Genomic DNA, 22409 nt, shown 5'->3' on the forward strand with positions numbered 1-22409 from the left:
GATCCCCAGATGGTTCATGACGGTGTGGGGTGTATTAGCTCAGTGTTCTGATGGAGTGTCAACCCCAGATCAGTGGTATTCCATGGAATTCCGTTAGAGAAAAACTGACTTTAAGGACTTTGGACTTTCCCTCCTGGAAATCATTGTCGGCTACGTGCAGGTCGGGAATTTTTCCAATCCAGCAATAAGGAATGGAACAATGGATTGCCTGTGCTTTACAGCGGTCTTAACCCTCTAGTGTGGTGCTCTGAACGAGTTCACGCCTTCAGAACACAGAATTCAAAGTAAACCCCAGTTGTCTACATGGACTGAAACCAGCCAGAATGGGCTTGGGTCTTGAGAGATGTGGCCACGAATGTAACTGAAATGACTAAGGAAATGATGTGATGTTGTGAAATGAAATGGTTGTTCGTGTGTAATACAAATGTAACTTCTGTTGTACATGTTCACTGAGGTATTATACGACACTACCCCTTATGACCCAGGTACAGCTGGCCTGAACATAGGAGGTGTGTGTACGTCCCCCTCCCAATGGCCAGGAGGTTCACACAGGATGTGCCCTCTACAAAAGGTTCAACTAGGTTGTTAAACTAGTTGTACCATCATGACTTTAATCTCATCATTAATCTCACCGCCTCTTAGACTTTGTAACATAGATTGTTGAACAACAATCTAATGAATATTCCAAGTAGTAAAAAGTTGCAAACTTTGAGTAACTTTCCCTAAATGTCCAGGTTTTCCAGAAACCCCAATTCCATCCAGAATTCCTGGAAAACCAGGGAATTTTGGGGAAGTCATCTTGCTGGGAGACATGGCACAGAGACAGGAGACACAACACAGAGACAAGAGACATGGCACAGAGACAGGAGACACAACACAGAGACAAGAGACATGGCACAGAGACAAGAGACATGGCACAGAGACAGGAGACACAACACAGAGACAAGAGACATGGCACAGAGACAGGAGACACAACACAGAGACAAGAGACATGGCACAGAGACAAGAGACATGGCACAGAGACAGGAGACACAACACAGAGACAAGAGACATGGCACAGAGACAGGAGACACAACACAGAGACAGGAGACACAACACAGAGACAGGAGAGACAACACAGAGACAAGAGACATGGCACAGAGACAAGAGACATGGCACAGAGACAGGAGACACAACACAGAGACAGGAGACACAACACAGAGACAGGAGACACAACACAGAGACAGGAGACACAACACAGAGACAAGAGACACAACACAGAGACAGGAGACACAACACAGAGACAGGAGACACAACACAGAGACAGGAGAGACAACACAGAGACAAGAGACATGGCACAGAGACAAGAGACATGGCACAGAGACAGGAGACACAACACAGAGACAGGAGACACAACACAGAGACAGGAGACACAACACAGAGACACAACACAGAGACAGGAGACACAACACAGAGACAGGAGACACAACACTGAGACAGGAGACACAACACTGAGACAGGAGACACAACACTGAGACAGGAGACACAAACACAGGAGACACAACACAGAGACAGGAGACACAACACAGAGACAGGAGACACAACACAGAGACAGGAGACACAACACAGAGACAGGAGACACAACACAGAGACAGGAGACACAACACAGAGACAAGAGACACAACACAGAGACAAGAGACATAACACAGAGACAGGAGACACAACACAGGGTACTCCTCTCACACACCACACACTGCTGTTATAACAGAGCCACCAGTCTGGACTAAAAGGCTACACTCCTCTTTTGTCTCTATCTATCCATCACACCACCATTTCTTCCATCCATCAAACTAGCCTGTGAGCCATTCTCTCTCTCTCTCTCTCTCTCTCTCTCTCTCTCTCTCTCTCTCTCTCTCTCTCTCTCTCTCTCTCTCTCTCTCTCTCTCCTCTCCTCTCCTCTCCTCCTCTCCTCTCCTCCTCTCTCTCTCTCTCTCTCTCTCTCTCTCTCTCTCTCTCTCTCTCTCTCTCTCTCTCTCTCTCTCTCTCTCTCTCTCTCTCTCTCTCTCTCTCTCTCTCTCTCTCTCTCTCTCTCTCTCTCTCTCTCTCAATTCAATTCAATTCAATTCAATTCAATTGACTTTATTGACATGGCAAGTTATTATTACTTACATTGTCAAAGTATACATATCGAAAAATTTAAATAAAATATATATGTATATATATACACAAAATATATATATATATTTATATATAAATAAATGGTGGGACTAACAGTAATAATAATAGTAGTAGTGGACATGGGATTACCATTAATAACAGCTACAACAACTCTCTCTCTCTCTCTCTCTCTCTCTCTCTCTCTCTCTCTCTCTCTCTCTCTCTCTCTCTCTCTCTCTCTCTCTCTCTCTCTCTCTCTCTCTTCTCTCCTCTCTCTCTCTCTCTTCTCTTCTCTCTCTCTCTTTCTCTCTAACTCTGTTTCATCTGTTCTCTCCTTGTCGTCTATGGGGAATGGAAAGTTGGGAGGGAGTTGGGAGGGATTTGATTTGATTTGGTCTCTGTGTGCGTGTATTTCAATGCTCAGGACTTGGCATAGCACGATAAACTATTCACACCAGCAATGTGCTGTGCTGAGAGGGAGAGGCTTAGAGAGATGATACGAGGAGAGGAGAGACAGGGGGGAAAATGGAGCAGTTTGCCAGTACAGACAGAGTCTAAAGGAGAGAGATGGTATTCACTTGTTTGCATGGCCTTCATACTGGCCGATGTTAGTTCACTCAGAGGCAGAGGAAAGCTGGAAGCACGTTGCCCTTTATAGGGATGTTTTTTATTATTTCATATTCTCGATTACCTAATCAGCCGGTCATATTGAGTTTAGGTGCAGCGACGGGTCAAGGGAAAGATAGAGTCTGCAAACCTAGGGTCTATCTATTTCACTGTCTGTCTGTCTGTCTGTCTGTCTGTCTGTCTGTCTGTCTGTCTGTCTGTCTGTCTGTCTGTCTGTCTGTCTGTCTGTCTGTCTGTCTGTCTGTCTGTCTGTCTGTCTGTCTGTCTGTCTGTCTGTCTGTCTGTCTGTCTGTCTGTCTGTCTGTCTGTCTGTCTGTCTTCTGTCTGAATTCATCTCTCTTTCTGTTTTTCTCTCTTTCTGTTCCTCTCTCTCACACACTCACTCTCTCCTCTCACTCCCTGTTATTCCCATTTTGGATTGACCAGTGGGAATACAGTGGCCTCCTTGAGGGTCCCTACACAAACTGTTAAATGTGTGAGGTTATATGGGTTAATGGCCCTGTGGCCAGTTATCCTCACTTTAACTCTTCGTCAGATGTAGTAAGCTATCTAAGAGACAATTTATGCTTAATCCGAAAATGTGGTCGTAGGCACCGTGTGGCTGGTGTGACGCAATGTGAAGATTCTGGAGGCACGCAGAGGCCACATTGAGCTCCGTACCGCATCGCTGTGCTCCTTTCAAATGTTGTAACAATGCGGAGGGCACCGTATACCTCTGCATTGACATGATTGGTTGACGGTAGGTGAGGGCGGGAGGTCCTGTATAAACACAAACTCACTTCCTTGACAACTTCCTTCACAACAGCTCTGTGCTGCTCGGCGATGCGCAAGAAGTATGAATGCCCTGACTTCCTCAGAGGCCATGTCACCGTAAATGCTGCACGGCCAATACAGACGGATAGACCACGCAGCACATTAAAGAGGCACATACATACACACACACACACACACACACACACACACACACACACACACACACACACACACACACACACACACACACACACACACACACACACACACACACACACACACACACACACACACACACACACACACACACACACACACACACACACACACATACACAAACACATGCTCGGTCCAGCTGTGTGCATGTCTGGTTTTGCACTCAGAACACAGCAGAAATGTACTGTTCTCCATCCCACATAACTTTACAGTTCTCCAGCCCACAGAACTTTACAGTTCTCCAGCCCACAGGACTTTACAGTTCTCCTGCCCGCAGAACTTTACAGTTCTCCAGCCCACAGGACTTTACAGTTCTCCAGCCTGCAGGACTTTACAGTTCTCCAGCCAGCAGGACTTTACACTTCTCCAGCCTGCAGGACTTTACACTTCTCCAGCCTGCAGGACTTTACAGTTCTCCAGCCTGCAGCACTTTACAGTTCTCCAGCCTGCAGGACTTTACACTTCTCCAGCCTGCAGGACTTTACACTTCTCCAGCCTGCAGGACTTTACACTTCTCCAGCCTGCAGGACTTTACACTTCTCCAGCCTGCAGGACTTTACACTTCTCCAGCCTGCAGGACTTTACAGTTCCCCAGCCCACAGAACTTTACTGTTGTCTGCTGACACCGGAAGCTGAGTAACATGTTGTCTGTTGACACCAGAAGCTGAGTAACATGTGGTCTGTTGACACCGGAAGCTGAGTAACATGTGGTCTGTTGACACAGGAAGCTGAGTAACATGTGGTCTGTTGACACCAGAAGCTGAGTAACATGTGGTCTGTTGACACCGGAAGCTGAGTAACATGTGGTCTGTTGACACCGGAAGCTGAGTAACATGTGGTCTGTTGACACCGGAAGCTGAGTAACATGTGGTCTGTTGACACCGGAAGCTGAGTAACATGTGGTCTGTTGACACCGGAAGCTGAGTAACATGTGGTCTGTTGACACAGGAAGCTGAGTAACATGTGGTCTGTTGACACAGGAAGCTGAGTAACATGTGGTCTGTTGACACAGGAAGCTGAGTAACATGTGGTCTGTTGACACCAGAAGGGTGTTAGACCTGACTGACGCTCAGGCTAAGAGAGGAATTACCTCAAAATGAAAACCATGATACTCCAAATTAAAGCCCACACACTCAATTTCCTCTCCTACACACACTCTCAAACTCAATAAGCACAGTGTGTGAGGTTGACAGTGTGTTTTTTAATTAGTTTCATATGAGTGTGTGTAGCGTGTATGGTGTTTACAAGTGTACCTTTTACCTCCCACTGTGGAAACATGACTTTACACTTCTCCATTGGCCTGCATTGTAAACATGCAGCTGGTAAAGCCACTAACACAGTCACTCAGCTTTGTCCCTTGTGAGCTGTGTGTTTGCTTTTCCCACTCCCTTGACTGGCTGATATTTAGTTATACGATCATTAATTGGTTGAGGAAGTGACATAGTAGAGCGCTGCTCAGCCGTCCGGATCACATTGTTATCTTGGGTTAAGAGTCAGCGGTCAGATTGTAACAGTGGTGGCTGGTGAAGGGAGGACGGCTCATAGTAATGGTTACAATGGAATAAACGGAAAGTTCCATTAATTCAGTTCCAACCATTACAATGAGCCCGTCCTCTGATTACAAGTGAGACCAGGCTCCACTGGATTGTAAGGTGTTTCAATGGGGAAGTAGGATACACCAGGCTCCACTGTATTGTAAGGTGTTTCAATGGGGAAGTGGGGTACACCAGGCTCCACTGGATTGTAAGGTGTTTCAATGGGGAAGTGGGGTACACTAGGCTCCACTGGATTGTAAGGTGTTTCAATGGGGAAGTGGGGTACACCAGGCTCCACTGGATTGTAAGGTGTTTCAATGGGGAAGTGGGGTACACCAGGCTCCACTGGATTGTAAGGTGTTTCAATGGGGAAGTAGGGTACACCAGGCTCCACTGGATTGTAAGGTGTTTCAATGGGGAAGTGGGGTACACCAGGCTCCACTGGATTGTAAGGTGTTTCAATGGGGAAGTGGGGTACTTAGGTAAAGTGCTTTCTTACAGTAGTGAGCTAAAGCAAAAGTGAATTCACTAGGGCCTTATGGAAGTAAGGTGCACCTTGTTGCTAAGGTGAGACATTAAGGATTGCTTTGCCATGTGGTTGTGGTATGTAAGTGAACATAGTTATGCTCTTGATCGATGTTTGCCAGTAGTGGCCAGTTATGCTGTAATGGCGTTGTTGTTGAAGTCTTCAGTGCTGGATTGTTGTACGCTAACATGTGGTTGTGATTGAGGTATGGTGAAGCTCTCCAGTTATACCATGTGGTTGTGGTTGAGGTATGGTGAAGCTCTCCAGTTATGCCATGTGGTTGTGGTTGAGGTTTGGTCATGATCTCCAGCCTTGTGATGTGGTATTGGTTGAAGAGTGGTAGTGTTCACCAGCTAGTCTATTAAGTTGTGGTTGGGGCATTGCTGTCAGAGGAAAACCTCCAAAAATGTAACCCTTTCAGAAAATGTCCATATTTTACAAGTGATGTCCGTACAATCACAAAACTACAGACACTAATTAGAATACAACTTCTTAGTCCTAGAGTCGGATGTTCAGAGTGGGAGTGACTGCTTTGAATTCATGTAAATATGATTCTTCAGACATACGATTCTTCAAACTTGTTCTTCAGACAGTAACCAACAGTTACCTGGACTGCATTTGCCCTCTTTTGACTCATCACATACGCTGCTGCTACTGTTAATTGTCTATCCTGTTGCCTAGTCACTTTATCGCTACCTACATGTACATACTGTATCTACCTCCATAATTTCTCACCCCTACACATCGACTCGGTACTGGTACCCCTACACATCGACTCGGTACTGGTACCCCTACACATCGACTCGGTACTGGTACCCCTACACATCGACTCGGTACTGGTACACCTACACATCGACTCGGTACTGGTACCCCTACACATCGACTCGGTACTGGTACCCCTACACATCGACTCGGTACTGGTACCCCTACACATCAACTCGGTACTGGTACCCCTACACATCGACTCGGTACTGGTACCCCTACACATCAACTCGGTACTGGTACCACTGCACATCGACTCGGTACTGGTACCCCTACACATCGACTCGGTACTGGTACACCTACACATCGACTCGGTACTGGTACCCCTACACATCGACTCGGTACTGGTACCCCTACACATCGACTCGGTACTGGTACCCCTACACATCAACTCGGTACTGGTACCCCTCCATATTGACTCGGTACTGGTACCCCTACACATCGACTCGGTACTGGTACACCTGCACATCGACTCGGTACTGGTACCCCTCCATATTGACTCGGTACTGGTACCCCTACACATCGACTCGGGTACTGGTACCCCTACACATCGACTCGGTACTGGTACCCCTACACATCGACTCGGTACTGGTACCCCTACACATCAACTCGGTACTGGTACCCCTCCATATTGACTCGGTACTGGTACCCCTACACATCGACTCGGTACTGGTACCCCTACACATCAACTCGGTACTGGTACCCCTCCATATTGACTCGGTACTGGTACCCCTACACATCGACTCGGTACTGGTACCCCTACACATCGACTCGGTACTGGTACCCCTACACATCAACTCGGTACTGGTACACCTGCACATCGACTCGGTACTGGTACCCCTACATATCGACTCGGTACTGGTACCCCTACACATCGACTCGGTACTGGTACCCCTACACATCGACTCGGTACTGGTACACCTGCACATCGACTCGGTACTGGTACCCCTACACATCGACTCGGTACTGGTACCCCTACACATCGACTCGGTACTGGTACCCCTACACATCAACTCGGTACTGGTACCCCTACACATCGACTCGGTACTGGTACCCCTACACATCAACTCGGTACTGGTACCACTGCACATCGACTCGGTACTGGTACCCCTACACATCGACTCGGTACTGGTACCCCTGCACATCGACTCGGTACTGGTACCCCTACACATCGACTCGGTACTGGTACCCCTACACATCGACTCGGTACTGGTACCCCTGCACATCGACTCGGTACTGGTACACCTGCATATTGACTCGGTACTGGTACCCCTACACATCGACTCGGTACTGGTACACCTGCACATCGACTCGGTACTGGTACCCCTGCACATCGACTCGGTACTGGTACCCCTGCACATCGACTCGGTACTGGTACACCTGCATATTGACTCGGTACTGGTACCCCTACACATCGACTCGGTACTGGTACACCTGCACATGGACTCGGTACTGGTACCCCCTCCATATCGACTCGGTACTGGTACACCTGCACATCGACTCGGTACTGGTACCCCTACACATCGACTCGGTACTGGTACCCCTCCATATTGACTCGGTACTGGTACCCCTCCATATCGACTCGGTACTGGTACCCCTGCACATCGACTCGGTACTGGTACCCCTCCATATTGACTCGGTACTGGTACCCCTACACATCGACTCGGTACTGGTACCCCTACACATCGACTCGGTACTGGTACCCCTCCATATTGACTCGGTACTGGTACCCCTCCATATCGACTCAGTACTGGTACCCCTGCACATCGACTCGGTACTGGTACCCCTGCACATCGACTCGGTACTGGTACACCTGCACATCGACTCGGTACTGGTACCCCTCCATATCGACTCGGTACTGGTAACCCTCCATATCGACTCGGTACTGGTACCTGGTGTATATCGCCAAGTTATCATGACTCATTGTGTATTTATTCTTTGTGTTATTATAAGCACGTGACAAATAACATTTGATTTGATGTCAATGTTGGTAAAGATGCAGGACAAAGGTCTTGTCCAGTTATGTGACAGTACATGATGAGTGACCTTGCCTGAGAATGGACAACGTGTTGTAGACCCTCATATCGCTCTCCCTTAGTCTTTCCTAAGTTTTGGCTCCGTGGGCTAATATGACCCTGACGCAGACAGACAACAGGGGTTTCTAACCCAGACAGTCACGATGTAACACATGTGAAAGAGCAGCGTTCAATTCCCTTCTCTGATGATGACATTAGCTGATGGTCTGGAGTGGTTTGGGACGTGTCTACTTGTCCCTGAGAGTCCCTGGTGTCTGGTCTGTGTCTTGCTTTGCCACTTGAGCTGCTACAGGTTGCTATGGTTTGGAGAGTACAGAGTCTTCCTCTTATTAACTCCCCTGTAGTTTCTGCTCCATTTCATTGTTAAATTCAACACGTGAGACAGGCGTCAAACACAACTGGTGAGCTTTGTGTGTATGCCTTGGTACATCGTTTCATATGAGAGCTAGTGTGTTGTTACCCAGGTGTGGTTCAGGGGGATTAGTGTGTGTGTGTGTGTGTGTGTGTGTGTGTGTGTGTGTGTGTGTGTGTGTGTGTGTGTGTGTGTGTGTGTGTGTGTGTGTGTGTGTGTGTGTGTGTGTGTGTGTGTGTGTGTGTGTGTGTGTGTGTGTGTGTGTGTGTGTGTGTGTGTGTCTTGTGAGAATAGCAGAATACCACAAGGTTTGCGGTCTCACATGAACTTTAAGAGAAATCTCTCTAATTTCCTTCTCTTCTAAAAACAATTTTCTGTCCTGTTTTGAATTGTGGTAGATATTACTGTAAGGTCTTGTGTGTGAGGGTTATTTATTTTATTAGGAAATCTGTTTTACATAAAATATCATTGCTCTATGCCAGAGGCGTTTTACTGTTTTGGATGCTACTCACCTTTAAGCGTTAAGAATATCTTCGGTCTTTGTTCTGTGTATGTGTATTTTAGATTTTTTTCAGCAATGGCCAGTTGTGGGATAAAAGGTAAAATTGTATGCATCAACGTGTTTTGGGGCTAACGATAAATGTATGTGTGTTTTGGTGTGTTTATGTCCAAGTATGTGTGTGTCCAGGCCGGCAGCAGGCTGGTGTGGCCAGCAGGCTGGTGTGGCCAGCAGGCTGGTGTGGGCAGCAGGCTGGTGTGGCCAGCAGGCTGGTGTGGGCAGCAGGCTGGTGTGGGCAGCAGGCTGGTGTGGCCAGCAGGCTGGTGTGGGCAGCAGGCTGGTGTGGCCAGCCAGACAGGACTATTTAACAGTGTCTGCAGAGCTTTTCAAGACAAACATTTGATAAACAGATTGTGAGGAAGTTGTGGAGAAGCAGACCTGTACGTGTGTGTGTGTGTGTGTGTGTGTGTGTGTGTGTGTGTGTGTGTGTGTGTGTGTGTGTGTGTGTGTGTGTGTGTGTGTGTGTGTGTGTGTGTGTGTGTGTGTGTGTGTGTGTGTGTGTGTGTGTGTGTGTGTGTGTGTGTGTGTGTGTGTGTGTGTGTGTGTGTGTGTGAATGTTCAGACGCCTGCAGGACGCTGGGCACTGAAACACTCGTCTAAATTACCCCCACCACAAAACCACACACCTTCAGCCAGCAAAGTACTCTCTCTCTCTCAGTCGCGTGATCATGTTTTTCCTGGATTGGGCTCCAGAGTATGAGTATGAGTAGAGAGAGGAAGTCAGTATTTTTCGGTGAGTGCTGACACAGATTACACACACACACACACACACACACACACACACACACACACACGCACACGCACACGCACACGCACACGCACACGCACACGCACACGCACACACACACCAGACGTGACTAATTACGAGAAGCTTGCAGAAGGCTTTCAGAAACACAGCCTAACACGGCAAACTATGTGCTCACTGGCACAAAACAACCACAGGGAAAGAGCTGAGCTACTAAACAGAACCAGATAGAATGGAGCCAACACCTTTTGAAGTACTTAGCACCCACACCTCCTTAGAACCCAGTGCTCAGAACCCACTTTATGGAACCCGGTGTTTGGAACCTAAACGCTTGGTCTAAGAAACTATAATGATCAAAATAAAAAGTTCTACCGAATTAGAACCAATCTGTTCAAATATATATGATTTTAAGTTGGTAAACAGTTCTTTTGAATAAAATGAGCAGCTTTGGCCAAACTCGATCAAAACAGTTTAGCGTCCAAGGCTTAACGAGAATGACTTGACGTATGTGGCATTGTGGGCTCCTACTACTACTGAGTCCAAGACAAAGCTATAGTCCTCCCGAAATAATACTAATAAAAACACTATAGGGTACAGTAACACCAACGCGAGGGCATCATCCCTCCTTCAGAATGTGCCAGAGTGTACTGTAAAGATGGAGAAGAGGACGTGACATGAAGGAGTGGAGGCTAGCCAGACGGAGGATATGGAAGGAGGTTTGAGTAAAAGACGGAGAGGATGAAGACGAGCTGGTGGAGTACAAGAGACTAGGGGGAGTTTGTGGCTCAGAAAGGAGCCCTGCAGTGTGGGTTAACATGACTGGGCGGAGGCCTCTCCAGGTTCTCTCGCTCCATGAGTATAGCAGTTCTTTCTCTTCATTTTGTGGTGTAATTCTACCCCATTTTCGTGATATCCATTTGGTAGTTATTATGACCTTGTCTCAACTCCCCAAAGGGCTCGGGAGGGGCGAAGGTCGAGACATGCGTCCTCTGAAACATGACTTGCCATGTTGCGCTGTTTCTTAACACACTGCTCGCTTAACCCGGAAGTCAGTTCTACCAATGTGTCGGAGGAAACACTGTTCGACTGACGACCGAAGTCAGTTTACAGGCACGCGGCCCACAACAAGGAGTCGTTAGAGCATGATGAGCCAAGGAAAGCCCCCCTCCGGCTAAACCATCCCATAACCCGGACGGCGCTGGGCCAATTGTGAGCTGACTTATGGCTCTCCCAGCCTGGAGTCAATGCAGTGCCTTATTAAACCGTTGAGCCACTCGGGAGGCCATTCTCTCTTTTCTCTCTCTCTATTTGTTGCACGTGAAGATCTATAAGGTGAGGGTGTGGTTTTCCCTGTCTCTCTGCTTCCTGCTTTGTGGAGGTGTAGTCCCTGTCTCTCTGCTTCCTGCTTTATGGAGGTGTAGTCCCTGTCTCTCTGCTTCCTGCTTTGTGGAGGTGTAGTCCCTGTCTCTCTGTTCCTGCTTTATGGAGGTGTAGTCCATGTCTCTCTGCTTCCTGCTTTATGGAGGTGTAGTCCCTGTCTCTCTGCTTCCTGCTTTGTGGAGGTGTAGTCCCTGTCTCTCTGTTCCTGCTTTATGGAGGTGTAGTCCATGTCTCTCTGCTTCCTGCTTTATGGAGGTGTAGTCCATGTCCTCTGCTTCCTGCTTTATGGAGATGTTAATCCTGTCTCTCTGCTTCCTGCTTTATGGAGGTGTAGTCCCTGTCTCTCTGCTTCCTGCTTTATGGAGGTGTAGTCCCTGTCTCTCTGCTTCCTGCTTTATGGAGATGTTAATCCTGTCTCTCTGCTTCCTGCTTTATGGAGGTGTATTCCCTGTCTCTCTGCTTCCTGCTTTATGGAGGTGTAGTCCCTGTCTCTCTGCTTCCTGCTTTATGGAGGTGTAGTCTCTGTTTCTCTGCTTCCTGCTTGTGGAGGTGTAGTCCCTGTCTCTCTGCTTCCTGCTTTATGGAGGTGTAGTCCCTGTCTCTCTGCTTCCTGGTTTATGGAGGTGTAGTCCCTGTCTCTCTGCTTCCTGCATTATAGAGGTGTAGTCCCTGTTTCTCTGCTTCCTGCTTTATGGAGGTGTAGTCCCTGTCTCTCTGCTTCCTGCTTTATGGAGATGTTAATCCTGTCTCTCTGCTTCCTGCTTTATGGAGGTGTAGTCCCTGTCTCTCTGCTTCCTGATTTCTAGAGGTGTTAATCCTGTCTCTCTGCTTCCTGCTTTATGCATTTACATTTAAGTCATTTAGCAGGAGATGTTAATCCTGTCTCTCTGCTTCCTGGTTTATGGAGGTGTTAATCCTGTCTCTCTGCTTCCTGCTTGTGGAGGTGTTAATCCTGTCTCTCTGCTTCCTGGTTTATGGAGGTGTTAATCCTGTCTCTCTGCTTCCTGGTTTATGGAGGTGTTAATCCTGTCTCTCTGTTACCTGGTTTATGGAGATGTTAATCCTGTCTCTCTGTTACCTGGTTTATGGAGGTGTTAATCCTGTCTCTCTGCTTCCTGGTTTATGGAGGTGTTAATCCTGTCTCTGCTTCCTGGTTTATGGAGTATTAATCCTGTCTCCTCACTTCCTGGTTTGTGGAGGTGTTAATCCTGTCTCTCTGCTTCCTGGTTTATGGAGATGTTATTCCTGTCTCTCTGCTTCCTGCTTTATGGAGGTGTTAATCCTGTCTCTCTGCTTCCTGGTTTATGGAGGTGTAGTCCCTGTCTCTCTGCTTCCTGGTTTATGGAGGTGTGGGAACGTTCAGGCATTTCACGGACAGGTTTGGGATTTCAACCTACGTCCTTTCTTATCATTAGAGAGCTTCTGAACACCAGCAGAGGAATACAGAGAGGAGAAACAGGGAGGAGAGGACAGTGTCCCATTTACACACTCTTGGATGTATCCTCTTTACGGGTCACATACGTACACACACATGTAGACAAGAGCATAAACACACTCACACACAGCTTCTTCTAGTGGTGGTTTCCCCTCTTCGACTTGATCCGTGTTGTGTAAATATTTGTTGGTGGTAACATGAGGATGAAGCGATCATTCCTTCCTTCTGCAAATTAAAGCAAACAGGTCCAGCTGTCACTAGCTATGACAGGTCAAACAAATGGCCAGCCAAAAACACGTTAGCCCAGACCCAGCCCTGGCACGGCCACTATAGCACCTGGGTGGGTCCAATAACACACACAGACACACACACGGGCACGAATGAGCATGAACACACATTCAGAAACACACATATAGTAAGCACACACACGCACCTAAACACACACACACACACACACACACACACACACACACACACACACACACACACACACACACACACACACACACACACACACACACACACACACACACACACACACACACACACACACACACACACACACACACACACACACACACACACACACTAATCAATGGATGTTCCAGCTGGAAGGGTTGAATAACATCCCTGGCTGACCTCTTGGCTCTCAACTTGGGCTCTTTAGTTTTGCACACTGGCGGTAGAGTTCTAATGTTAACCAGACTGACTCACTGGCGGTAGAGTTCTAATGTTAACCAGACTGACTAACTGGCGGTAGAGTTCTAATGCTAACCAGACTGACTCACTGGCAGTACAGTTCTAATATTAACCGAACTGACTCACTGGCAGTAGAGTTCTAATGTTAACCAGACTGACTCACTGGCAGTAGAGTTCTAATGTTAACCAGACTGACTCACTGGCGGTAGAGTTCTAATGCTAACCAGACTGACTCACTGGCAGTAGAGTTCTAATGTTAACCAGACTGACTCACTGGCGGTAGAGTTCTAATGCTAACCAGACTGACTCACTGGCAGTAGAGTTGTAACACAGTCCAATGACCAAACAATCATGAATATCTCAACCTCTCCTTTTCTCATGCTAACCAGACTGACTCACTGGCAGTAGAATTCTAATGTTAACCAGACTGACTCACTGGCAGTAGAGTTCTAATGCTAACCAGACTGACTCACTGGCAGTAGAGTTCTAATATTAACCAGACTGACTCACTGGCAGTAGAGTTCTAATGTTAACCAGACTGACTCACTGGCAGTAGAGTTCTAATGTTAACCAGACTGACTCACTGGCAGTAGAGTTCTAATGCTAACCAGACTGACTCACTGGCAGTAGAGTTCTAATGTTAACCAGACTGACTCACTGGCGGTAGAGTTCTAATGCTAACCAGACTGACTCACTGGCAGTAGAGTTCTAATGTTAACCAGACTGAATCACTGGCACTAGAGTTCTAATGTTAACCAGACTGACTCACTGGCACTAGAGTTCTAATGTTAACCAGACTGACTCACTGGCAGTAGAGTTCTCTTGTTAACCAGACTGACTCACTGGCAGTAGAGTTCTAATGCTAACCAGACTGACTCACTGGCAGTAGAGTTCTAATGTTAACCAGACTGACTCACTGGCAGTAGAGTTCTAATGCTAACCAGATTGACTCACTGGCAGTAGAGTTCTAATGCTAACCAGATATGTTCTGCATCATCTGAGTATTGAGTATTATTTGTCATTTAGAGAATACGGTTTTGTTCTCTGGAATGACCAAAATCTAAGCTCTTGTGATGTCAAGGGCATGAATCCTCTTCACACATGATCAAATGTAAACAAATTCAGCCAGCCAAGTACCAACCCCTGCGCTACCACTGCTCTCTCTCTCTCTCTCTCTCTCTCTCTCTCACCTCTCTCTCTCTCTCTCTCTCTCTCTCTCTTCACCTCTCTCTCTCTCTTTCTCTCTCTTTCGCTCTCTCTCTCTCTCTCTCTCTCTCTCTCTCTCTCTCTCTCTCTCTCTCTCTCTCTCTCTTCTCTCTCTCTCTCTCCCCTCTCCCCTCTCTCCTTCCTCTCTCTCTCTCTCTCTCTCTCTCTCTCTCTCTCTCTCTCTCTCTCTCTCTCTCTCTCTCTCTCTCTCTCTCTCTCTCTCTCTCTCTCTCTCTCTCTCTCTCGCTCTCTCGCTCTCTCTCTCTCTCTCTCTCCACCTCTTTCCTCTCTCTCTGTCTCTCTTCATCTCTCTCTCTCTCTCTCTCTCTCTCTCTCTGTATCTCTTCACCTCTCTCCTCTCTTCTCAGCTCTCTCTCTCTCACACAGTCCAATGACCAAACAATCATGAATATCTCAACCTCTCCTTTTCTCATTCTCTCCAATCCAGTTGCTAGCGGCTAAACATGGAGCCGGGGAGTCTGATGACCATGCTGTTGGCTCCTGTCTGTGTGCTGCTGCTGCTGGGGGGCCGTGTCCTTGGAGGAGGCTACCCCCCCATGCCCCAGATGAAGTACATGCAGCCCATGATGAAGGGCCCTGTGGGACCTCCCTTCCGAGAGGGCAAGGGACAGTATCTCGGTGAGTGTGAGAGTGTGAATGTGAATGTGAATGTGAATGTGAATGTGAGTGTGAGTGTGAGTGTGTGTGTGTGTGTGTGTGTGTGTGTGTGTGTGAGTGTTTAGTACGTCACCCAGTGGTAAAGGTATGCGGGAAGCAGGAGGGAAGGTTTTCACTGATTACCCACTAGCTTAAGCCTGCATAGCAGCCTCTGCCCGCAGCAGCCACAGCCCAGGATTGAATGCATATGAATGCTTGGATGTGGCTTACAGAAGCTCTGGTTCAGAAATATAGCAGAGAGAAGAGGTGAGATGGGAGAGGAGGCCAAAGAGAAGGAGGATGGGAAAACAACTCGGAGGAGGTTCTTAAGAGCGATGCCAAGGCTGAACCATTTTAAGGTCTCTGAAGAACCATACTAAAATCCAAAACCAGAAATGTTTTGGAACTCCTGGACCGGAATTAGATAGCCCCGCTGTAGGGTTTTAAGCCTTATTTATATATTTCCCATGGTGCCTTTTTGAGTGAATTCTACCACCCATGACTGTGTTTACTAGTGACAGAGACATGGTTGTTGCATTAATAAATGTTTAGTCTTGTGGTCTTCACCAAGTGAGATCCTAAGTGTTGTTATTTAAATAAATGATTTAAGACAATATAATGTATATTTTATAAGGATTTCTTCTGAGGGCCTAGTTTTACTCTAATACAGTGGCCTGAAACTCATGGGTTACAGGCCACATCAGGCCTCCAAGTCACATTATGCTGGCTTGCAAAGTGATGTGTAATTCCTATTGGAATCCAGCGAGAGTGGGGATATTTAACAACTTGAATTATTATTCACCCGCAACCTGCATTAAGAATAATTGCTAGGGTTGGGAAGACTAAGAAATTAGACTAACTTAAACATCTAAACTAGAACAACCATTTCAGTAACAAGTGCAATAAGTCCAAGTAACTGGAATAGTTTAGAACAATATGCAGTCGTATGAAAAAGTTTGGGCACCCCTCTGAGGCTGCATAATAATTTACTCTGTCGTCACAGAAAATGATCACAGTGGCATGCCATTCATTTTCTAAAAAAAGCTGAGTACTGGGGTATTGTCCAGACAAAGATTTTTAGTGTAGCAATATTAAGTTGTATGAAATTAAATCAGATGTGAAAAATAGGCTATGCAGAAATGTGGGCACCCTTGTCATTCTGTTGATTTGAATACCTGTAACTACTTAGCACTGATTAATTGGAACACACAATTGGTTTGGTGAGCTCATTAAGCCTTGAACTTCATAGACAAGTGCATCCAATCATGAGGAAAGGTATTTAAGGTGGCCAATTGCAAGTTGTTGTTCTCTTTGACTCTCCTCTGAAGAGTGGCAACATGGGGGCCTCAAAACAACTCTCAAATGACCTGAAATCAAAGATTGTTCAACATTATGGTTTAGAGGAAGGCTACAAAAAGCTATCGCAGAGATTTAAGCTGTCAGTGTCCACTGTGAGGAACATAGTGAGGAAATGGAAGACCACAGGCACAGTTCTTGTTAAGGCCAGAAGTGGCAGGCCAAGTAAAATATCGGAGAGGCAAAGACGAAGGATGGTGAGAACGGTCAAAAACAGCCCACAGACCACCTCCAAAGACCTACAACGTCATCTTGCTGCAGATGGTGTCACCCTGCATCGTTCAACAATTCAGCGCACTTTGCACAAGGAGAAGCTGTATGGGAGAGTGATGCGGAAGAAGCCTTTTCTGCACACGCCACAAACGGAGTCGCTTGAGGTATGCAAACGCACATTTGGACAAGCCAGCTTCATTTTGGAATAAGGTGCTGTGGATGAAACAAAGATTGAGTTATTTGGTCATAACAAGGGACGTTATGCATGGCGGCAAAAGAACACAGCGTTCCAAGAAAAACACTTGCTACCCACAGTCAAATTTGGTGGGGGTTCCATCATGCTGTGGGGCTGTGTGGCCAGTGCCGGTACTGGGAATCCTGTTAAAGTTGAGGGTCGCATGGATTCCACTCAATATCTGCAGATTCTTGGGAATAATGTTGAAGAATCAGTCACAAAGTTGAAGTTACGCCGGCGCTGGATATTTCAACAAGACAACGACCCAAAACACTGTTCAAAATCTACCCGGGCATTTATGCAGAGGAACAAGTACAATGTTCTGGAATGGCCATCCCAGTCCCCAGACCTGAATATCATTGAGAATCTGTGGGATGATTTGAAGCGGGCTGTCCATGCTCGGCAACCATCAAACCTAACTGAACTGGAGATGTTTTGTAAGGAGGAATGGTCCAAAATACCTTCATCCAGAATCCAGACATTCATTCGAGGCTATGGGAAGCGTCTAGAGGCTGTTATTTTAGCAAAAGGAGGCTCTACTAAATATTGATGTGATTTTTCTATTGGGGTGCCCACATCTATGCACCTGTCTAATTTTGTTTTGATGCATATTGCACATTTTCTGTTAATCCAATAAACCTCATTTCACTACTGAAATATTACTGTGTCCATCAGTTATTTGATAGATCAAAATTAAATTGCTGATCCAAACACCCAATTATTTATAAATGGAAATCATGGAAATTGTCAGGGGTGCCCAAACTTTTTCATACGACTGTATGTATATATTGTACATATATATTCCGACTGGAATAGTTTAGAACAATATATGTTATATTGAGTAGCATAAGATCATTTCATCAACCAATGCAAAAACATAGATATTGAAAAAAACAATTCTACAGATCATCCTCCAATAGAGCATGCTGAGAAATGTGTTAATGATGTGCGTGGTTTTGGTTCAACTGTGGTTATTAAAACCAACACTGGGGTTCTTTTACACCACTGAGTGTTAATTTAACTGAACTCTTTGCAGTGTTAATTTAACTCTTGAATTAAACACCAGAAATGTTACACTGAAAAATCAACACTCGTTAATACTGGCCAATTTGCTGTGTGCTATGAAAGGGACATAGTGTATCTGCAGGCTTCCACACATTTCAAGAACCTTTTAGAATTCTGAAGAACCTTAGATGCCACATTTAGAACCCCACACTTAACTCAAAGGTTATTTATCGGGCAAGAGTTCTCAGAGGAACCTTAAGTGCTGAGGAAGAACCATTTAAGAACATTTTTTTTTTCTTCTTCAGTGTACTAAAGGAGGGGATGGAGAGAGAAAGTGGATTGTTGGAAATAGGGATATTTTGATGATGATTGAGCCAGAGAGAACGTTACATTCCCCAACAGTGAAAATGTACCTCTCTTCTAGGAAAACAGAGAGATAAATTAGATTAAAGAAAGAAGCCAACGCTCTCTGTATCTTTCATTGTCTACAGATAGAGTTCAAAGTTCAGCACTTTGATTACAATGGTTAGCATGTGTATTATAAAACTGTGGATGTAAGCAAGGTAATGATGCTCTTACCTAATGTCTTACAGATAGTGAGGTCAGATAGAGTTCTCCCACTCTGTTCAACTCAATAGCCTCCCAAAAACAGTGCATTCGGAAAGTATTCAGACCCCTTCACTTTTTCCACATTTTGTTAGGTTACAGCCTTTCTAAAATGAATATTATAACCATCACAAGATATTGATCCATCCAAATCCATTGTCATTGTCTTGATTTGAAGTTTGAGGTTGCCAGTAGCATCTCACTGCCTCTCCCAGACAGCCAGTAGAATCTCACTGCCTCTCCCAGACAGACAGTAGCATCTCACTGCCTCTCCCAGAGAGCCAGTAGCATCTCACTGCCTCTCCCAGACAGCCAGTAGAATCTCACTGCTTTTCCCAGACAGACAGTAGAATCTCACTGCCTCTCCCAGACAGACAGTAGAATCTCACTGCTTCTCCCAGACAGCCAGTAGAATCTCACTGCCTCTCCCAGACAGCCAGTAGAATCTCACTGCCTCTCCCAGACAGCCAGTAGAATCTCACTGCCTCTCCCAGACAGCCAGTAGAATCTCACTGCCTCTCCCAGACAGACAGTAGAATCTCACTGCCTCTCCCAGACAGACAGTAGAATCTCACTGCCTCTCCCAGACGGACAGTAGCATCTCACTGCCTCTCCCAGACAGCCAGTAGAATCTCACTGCCTCTCCCAGACAGCCAGTAGAATCTCACTGCCTCTCCCAGACAGACAGTAGAATCTCACTGCCTCTCCCAGACGGACAGTAGCATCTCACTGCCTCTCCCAGAGAGCCAGTAGAATCTCACTGCCTCTCCCAGACGGACAGTAGCATCTCACTGCCTCTCCCAGACAGCCAGTAGAATCTCACTGCCTCTCCCAGACAGCCAGTAGAATCTCACTGCCTCTCCCAGACAGCCAGTAGAATCTCACTGCCTCTCCCAGACAGACAGTAGAATCTCACTTCCTCTCCCAGACGGCCAGTAGCATCTCACTGCCTCTCCCAGAGAGCCAGTAGAATCTCACTGCCTCTCCCAGACAGACAGTAGAATCTCACTTCCTCTCCCAGACGGCCAGTAGCATCTCACTGCCTCTCCCAGACAGCCAGTAGAATCTCACTGCCTCTCCCAGACAGCCAGTAGAAACTCACTGCCTCTCCCAGACAGCCAGTAGAATCTCACTGCTTCTCCCAGACAGACAGTACAATCTCACTTCCTCTCCCAGACGGCCAGTAGCATCTCACTGCCTCTCCCAGAGAGCCAGTAGAATCTCACTGCCTCTCCCAGACAGACAGTAGCATCTCACTGCCTCTCCCAGACAGCCAGTAGAATCTCACTGCCTCTCCCAGACAGCCAGTAGAATCTCACTGCCTCTCCCAGACAGCCAGTAGAATCTCACTGCCTCTCCCAGACAGCCAGTAGAATCTCACTGCCTCTCCCAGACAGCCAGTAGAATCTCACTGCCTCTCCCAGACAGCCAGTAGAATCTCACTGCCTCTCCCAGACAGACAGTAGAATCTCACTGCCTCTCCCAGACAGCCAGTAGCATCTCACTGCCTCTCCCAGAGAGCCAGTACTATTTCTTGGATCAAGGAACCTCATGATCTATATAATTAGGACAAATATCCAAACATGGGTTCATAAGGACAAACTACTTGTAGGACAAAATATCATCAGAGACATTCACAAAAACCACCAACATAGAGAAGAAAACAGTATATCCATTTCTCCCTCACCGACATCCAGGTTGTATATTTGATATGGAGGCCATCCCAGATCGAGACAGGACAGACACATATATTTGTGTAGTAAAGCCTGTGCCTTATTTGTCCTTGGTGGGCAGTAAAAAGACAGTGCGGAGACTACGCCTCTTTGCCTTCTCTGGGTCTAGTAGGACTTGGCAGGGGTTCACTAGGTCTGATGAGGCTCTGATTGCCCACTGTTTTCTGAGCTCCGCTGGGTTCCGCTAGGCCCTGCACAGTGTGTGTGTGTGTGTTTGTGTGTGTGTGCGTGTGTGCTAGACTCTGGTAGGCCTTGTTCCTCCCACCATCTGGTTGCCGTTACCACTGTTTTTTACTTTAGACAGTCAGACACTGTGTTTGTATTTGAGTCCCCAACAACTGGAGGTTCTGGTTTTCAAGGGAAATGGAAAGAAAGCCTGTGACAGGACATCCACTTTTGGACGTTAAAGGTGCAATGTGCAGAAATTGCTCTGCCATTTCCTGTTTGCAAAAATTCGAATAGTTCTCTTAATTTCAGTTTATGTGAGAAAACAAGCAATGTAGATCTCCAAGACATTCCTAGTCGATCTCCAAACATGTCTATAAAAAACCTAACGATAAAGCCTTGCGTTCATATTTTTAAAAATTGGTTTTGTGTTTTTGGCGATAGGCAGCCCTAGTGCCGGGAAGGCAAAGTGTTCCCATTTTGAACCATTTCATGTGTCAACACTGCTCCCTCGCTCCTCTCAGACTGACCATCAGATGCAGGCCGTCAGTTCTGTAAAAAAAAAGAAGCTAATTATTATGCTCACTCAGCTGTGCCTCACAAGTAAAACAACAAATTAATTTCAAAATGGTCTGAGAAGAACAACATTTGCAATTCAACTATAGCCAATATGCAGTGATAATGTATTGGGCCTATAGCTTACTGCACAAACCTCATTGCTACAGAACTGTTTTAATTGGTTAATGTTGCATATGCTTACATTTCATATTTAAAAAGAATCTGAGCAGTAGATCTCGGCTTGTAATTTGACTCAGAAAGTGATCTTGGTTGGTGACCACTGGTGTATCGAATCATTGTACCATCTAAACCGCAATAAAATATATTTTCAAAAAACCAAACATATTTCGTTTTCAACTGTTTGAAGTTGGTGTACTAACACCGAAAGCAAAAGATTAAAAAACAAACCCTAAGAACAGGAAGTATAGAAATAGCACACATAGAACAGATCTACCACTTCATAGACTTCCTTCTAACGACGATGACAGATCTATAACTCACAATACTATGTGAATCTGATCGGGTAGCACAAAAAGTGACATATTTCAGCTTTAACAAGACTCCACTCCATCTGAACTCCTCATCAACATTTATTGGACAGGTTGAACAGCGCAGAACCTCCCTGAACAGCTTTTTTCTTATTCTCATCAAGACCAGTATGTAGGGGATCTATACTGAACAAGAATATATCAGCAACATGTAAAGTGTTGGTATCATGTTTCATGAGATGAAATAAAAGATCCCAGAAATGTTCCATAAGCATTAAAACCTTATTTCGCAAAAATGTTGCGCACAAATGTGTTTACATCCCTGATAGTGAGCATTTGTCCTTTGCCAAGATAATCCATCCACCTGACAGGTGTGGCATATCAAGAAGCTGATTAAATATCATGATCATTAAACAGGTGCACCTT

At 46.2% G+C, this 22409-nt stretch overlaps 1 protein-coding gene across 1 annotated transcript in view; it reads left to right on the plus strand.

The window, feature by feature from the left end:
- The window catches only part of LOC139558858 (collagen alpha-2(VIII) chain-like), a 101004-nt gene that overhangs the window by 66576 nt on the left and 12019 nt on the right, over positions 1-22409 (plus strand). Inside the window, exon 2 of the mRNA XM_071374371.1 lies at positions 15416-15606. Coding sequence (XP_071230472.1) covers positions 15432-15606 — 175 coding nt within the window. The 5' untranslated portion in view covers positions 15416-15431. The remainder of the gene's footprint in view (positions 1-15415; positions 15607-22409) is intronic.

Source organism: Salvelinus alpinus, chromosome 29, assembly GCF_045679555.1.
Source record: "Salvelinus alpinus chromosome 29, SLU_Salpinus.1, whole genome shotgun sequence".
Classification (NCBI taxonomy): domain Eukaryota; kingdom Metazoa; phylum Chordata; class Actinopteri; order Salmoniformes; family Salmonidae; genus Salvelinus; species Salvelinus alpinus.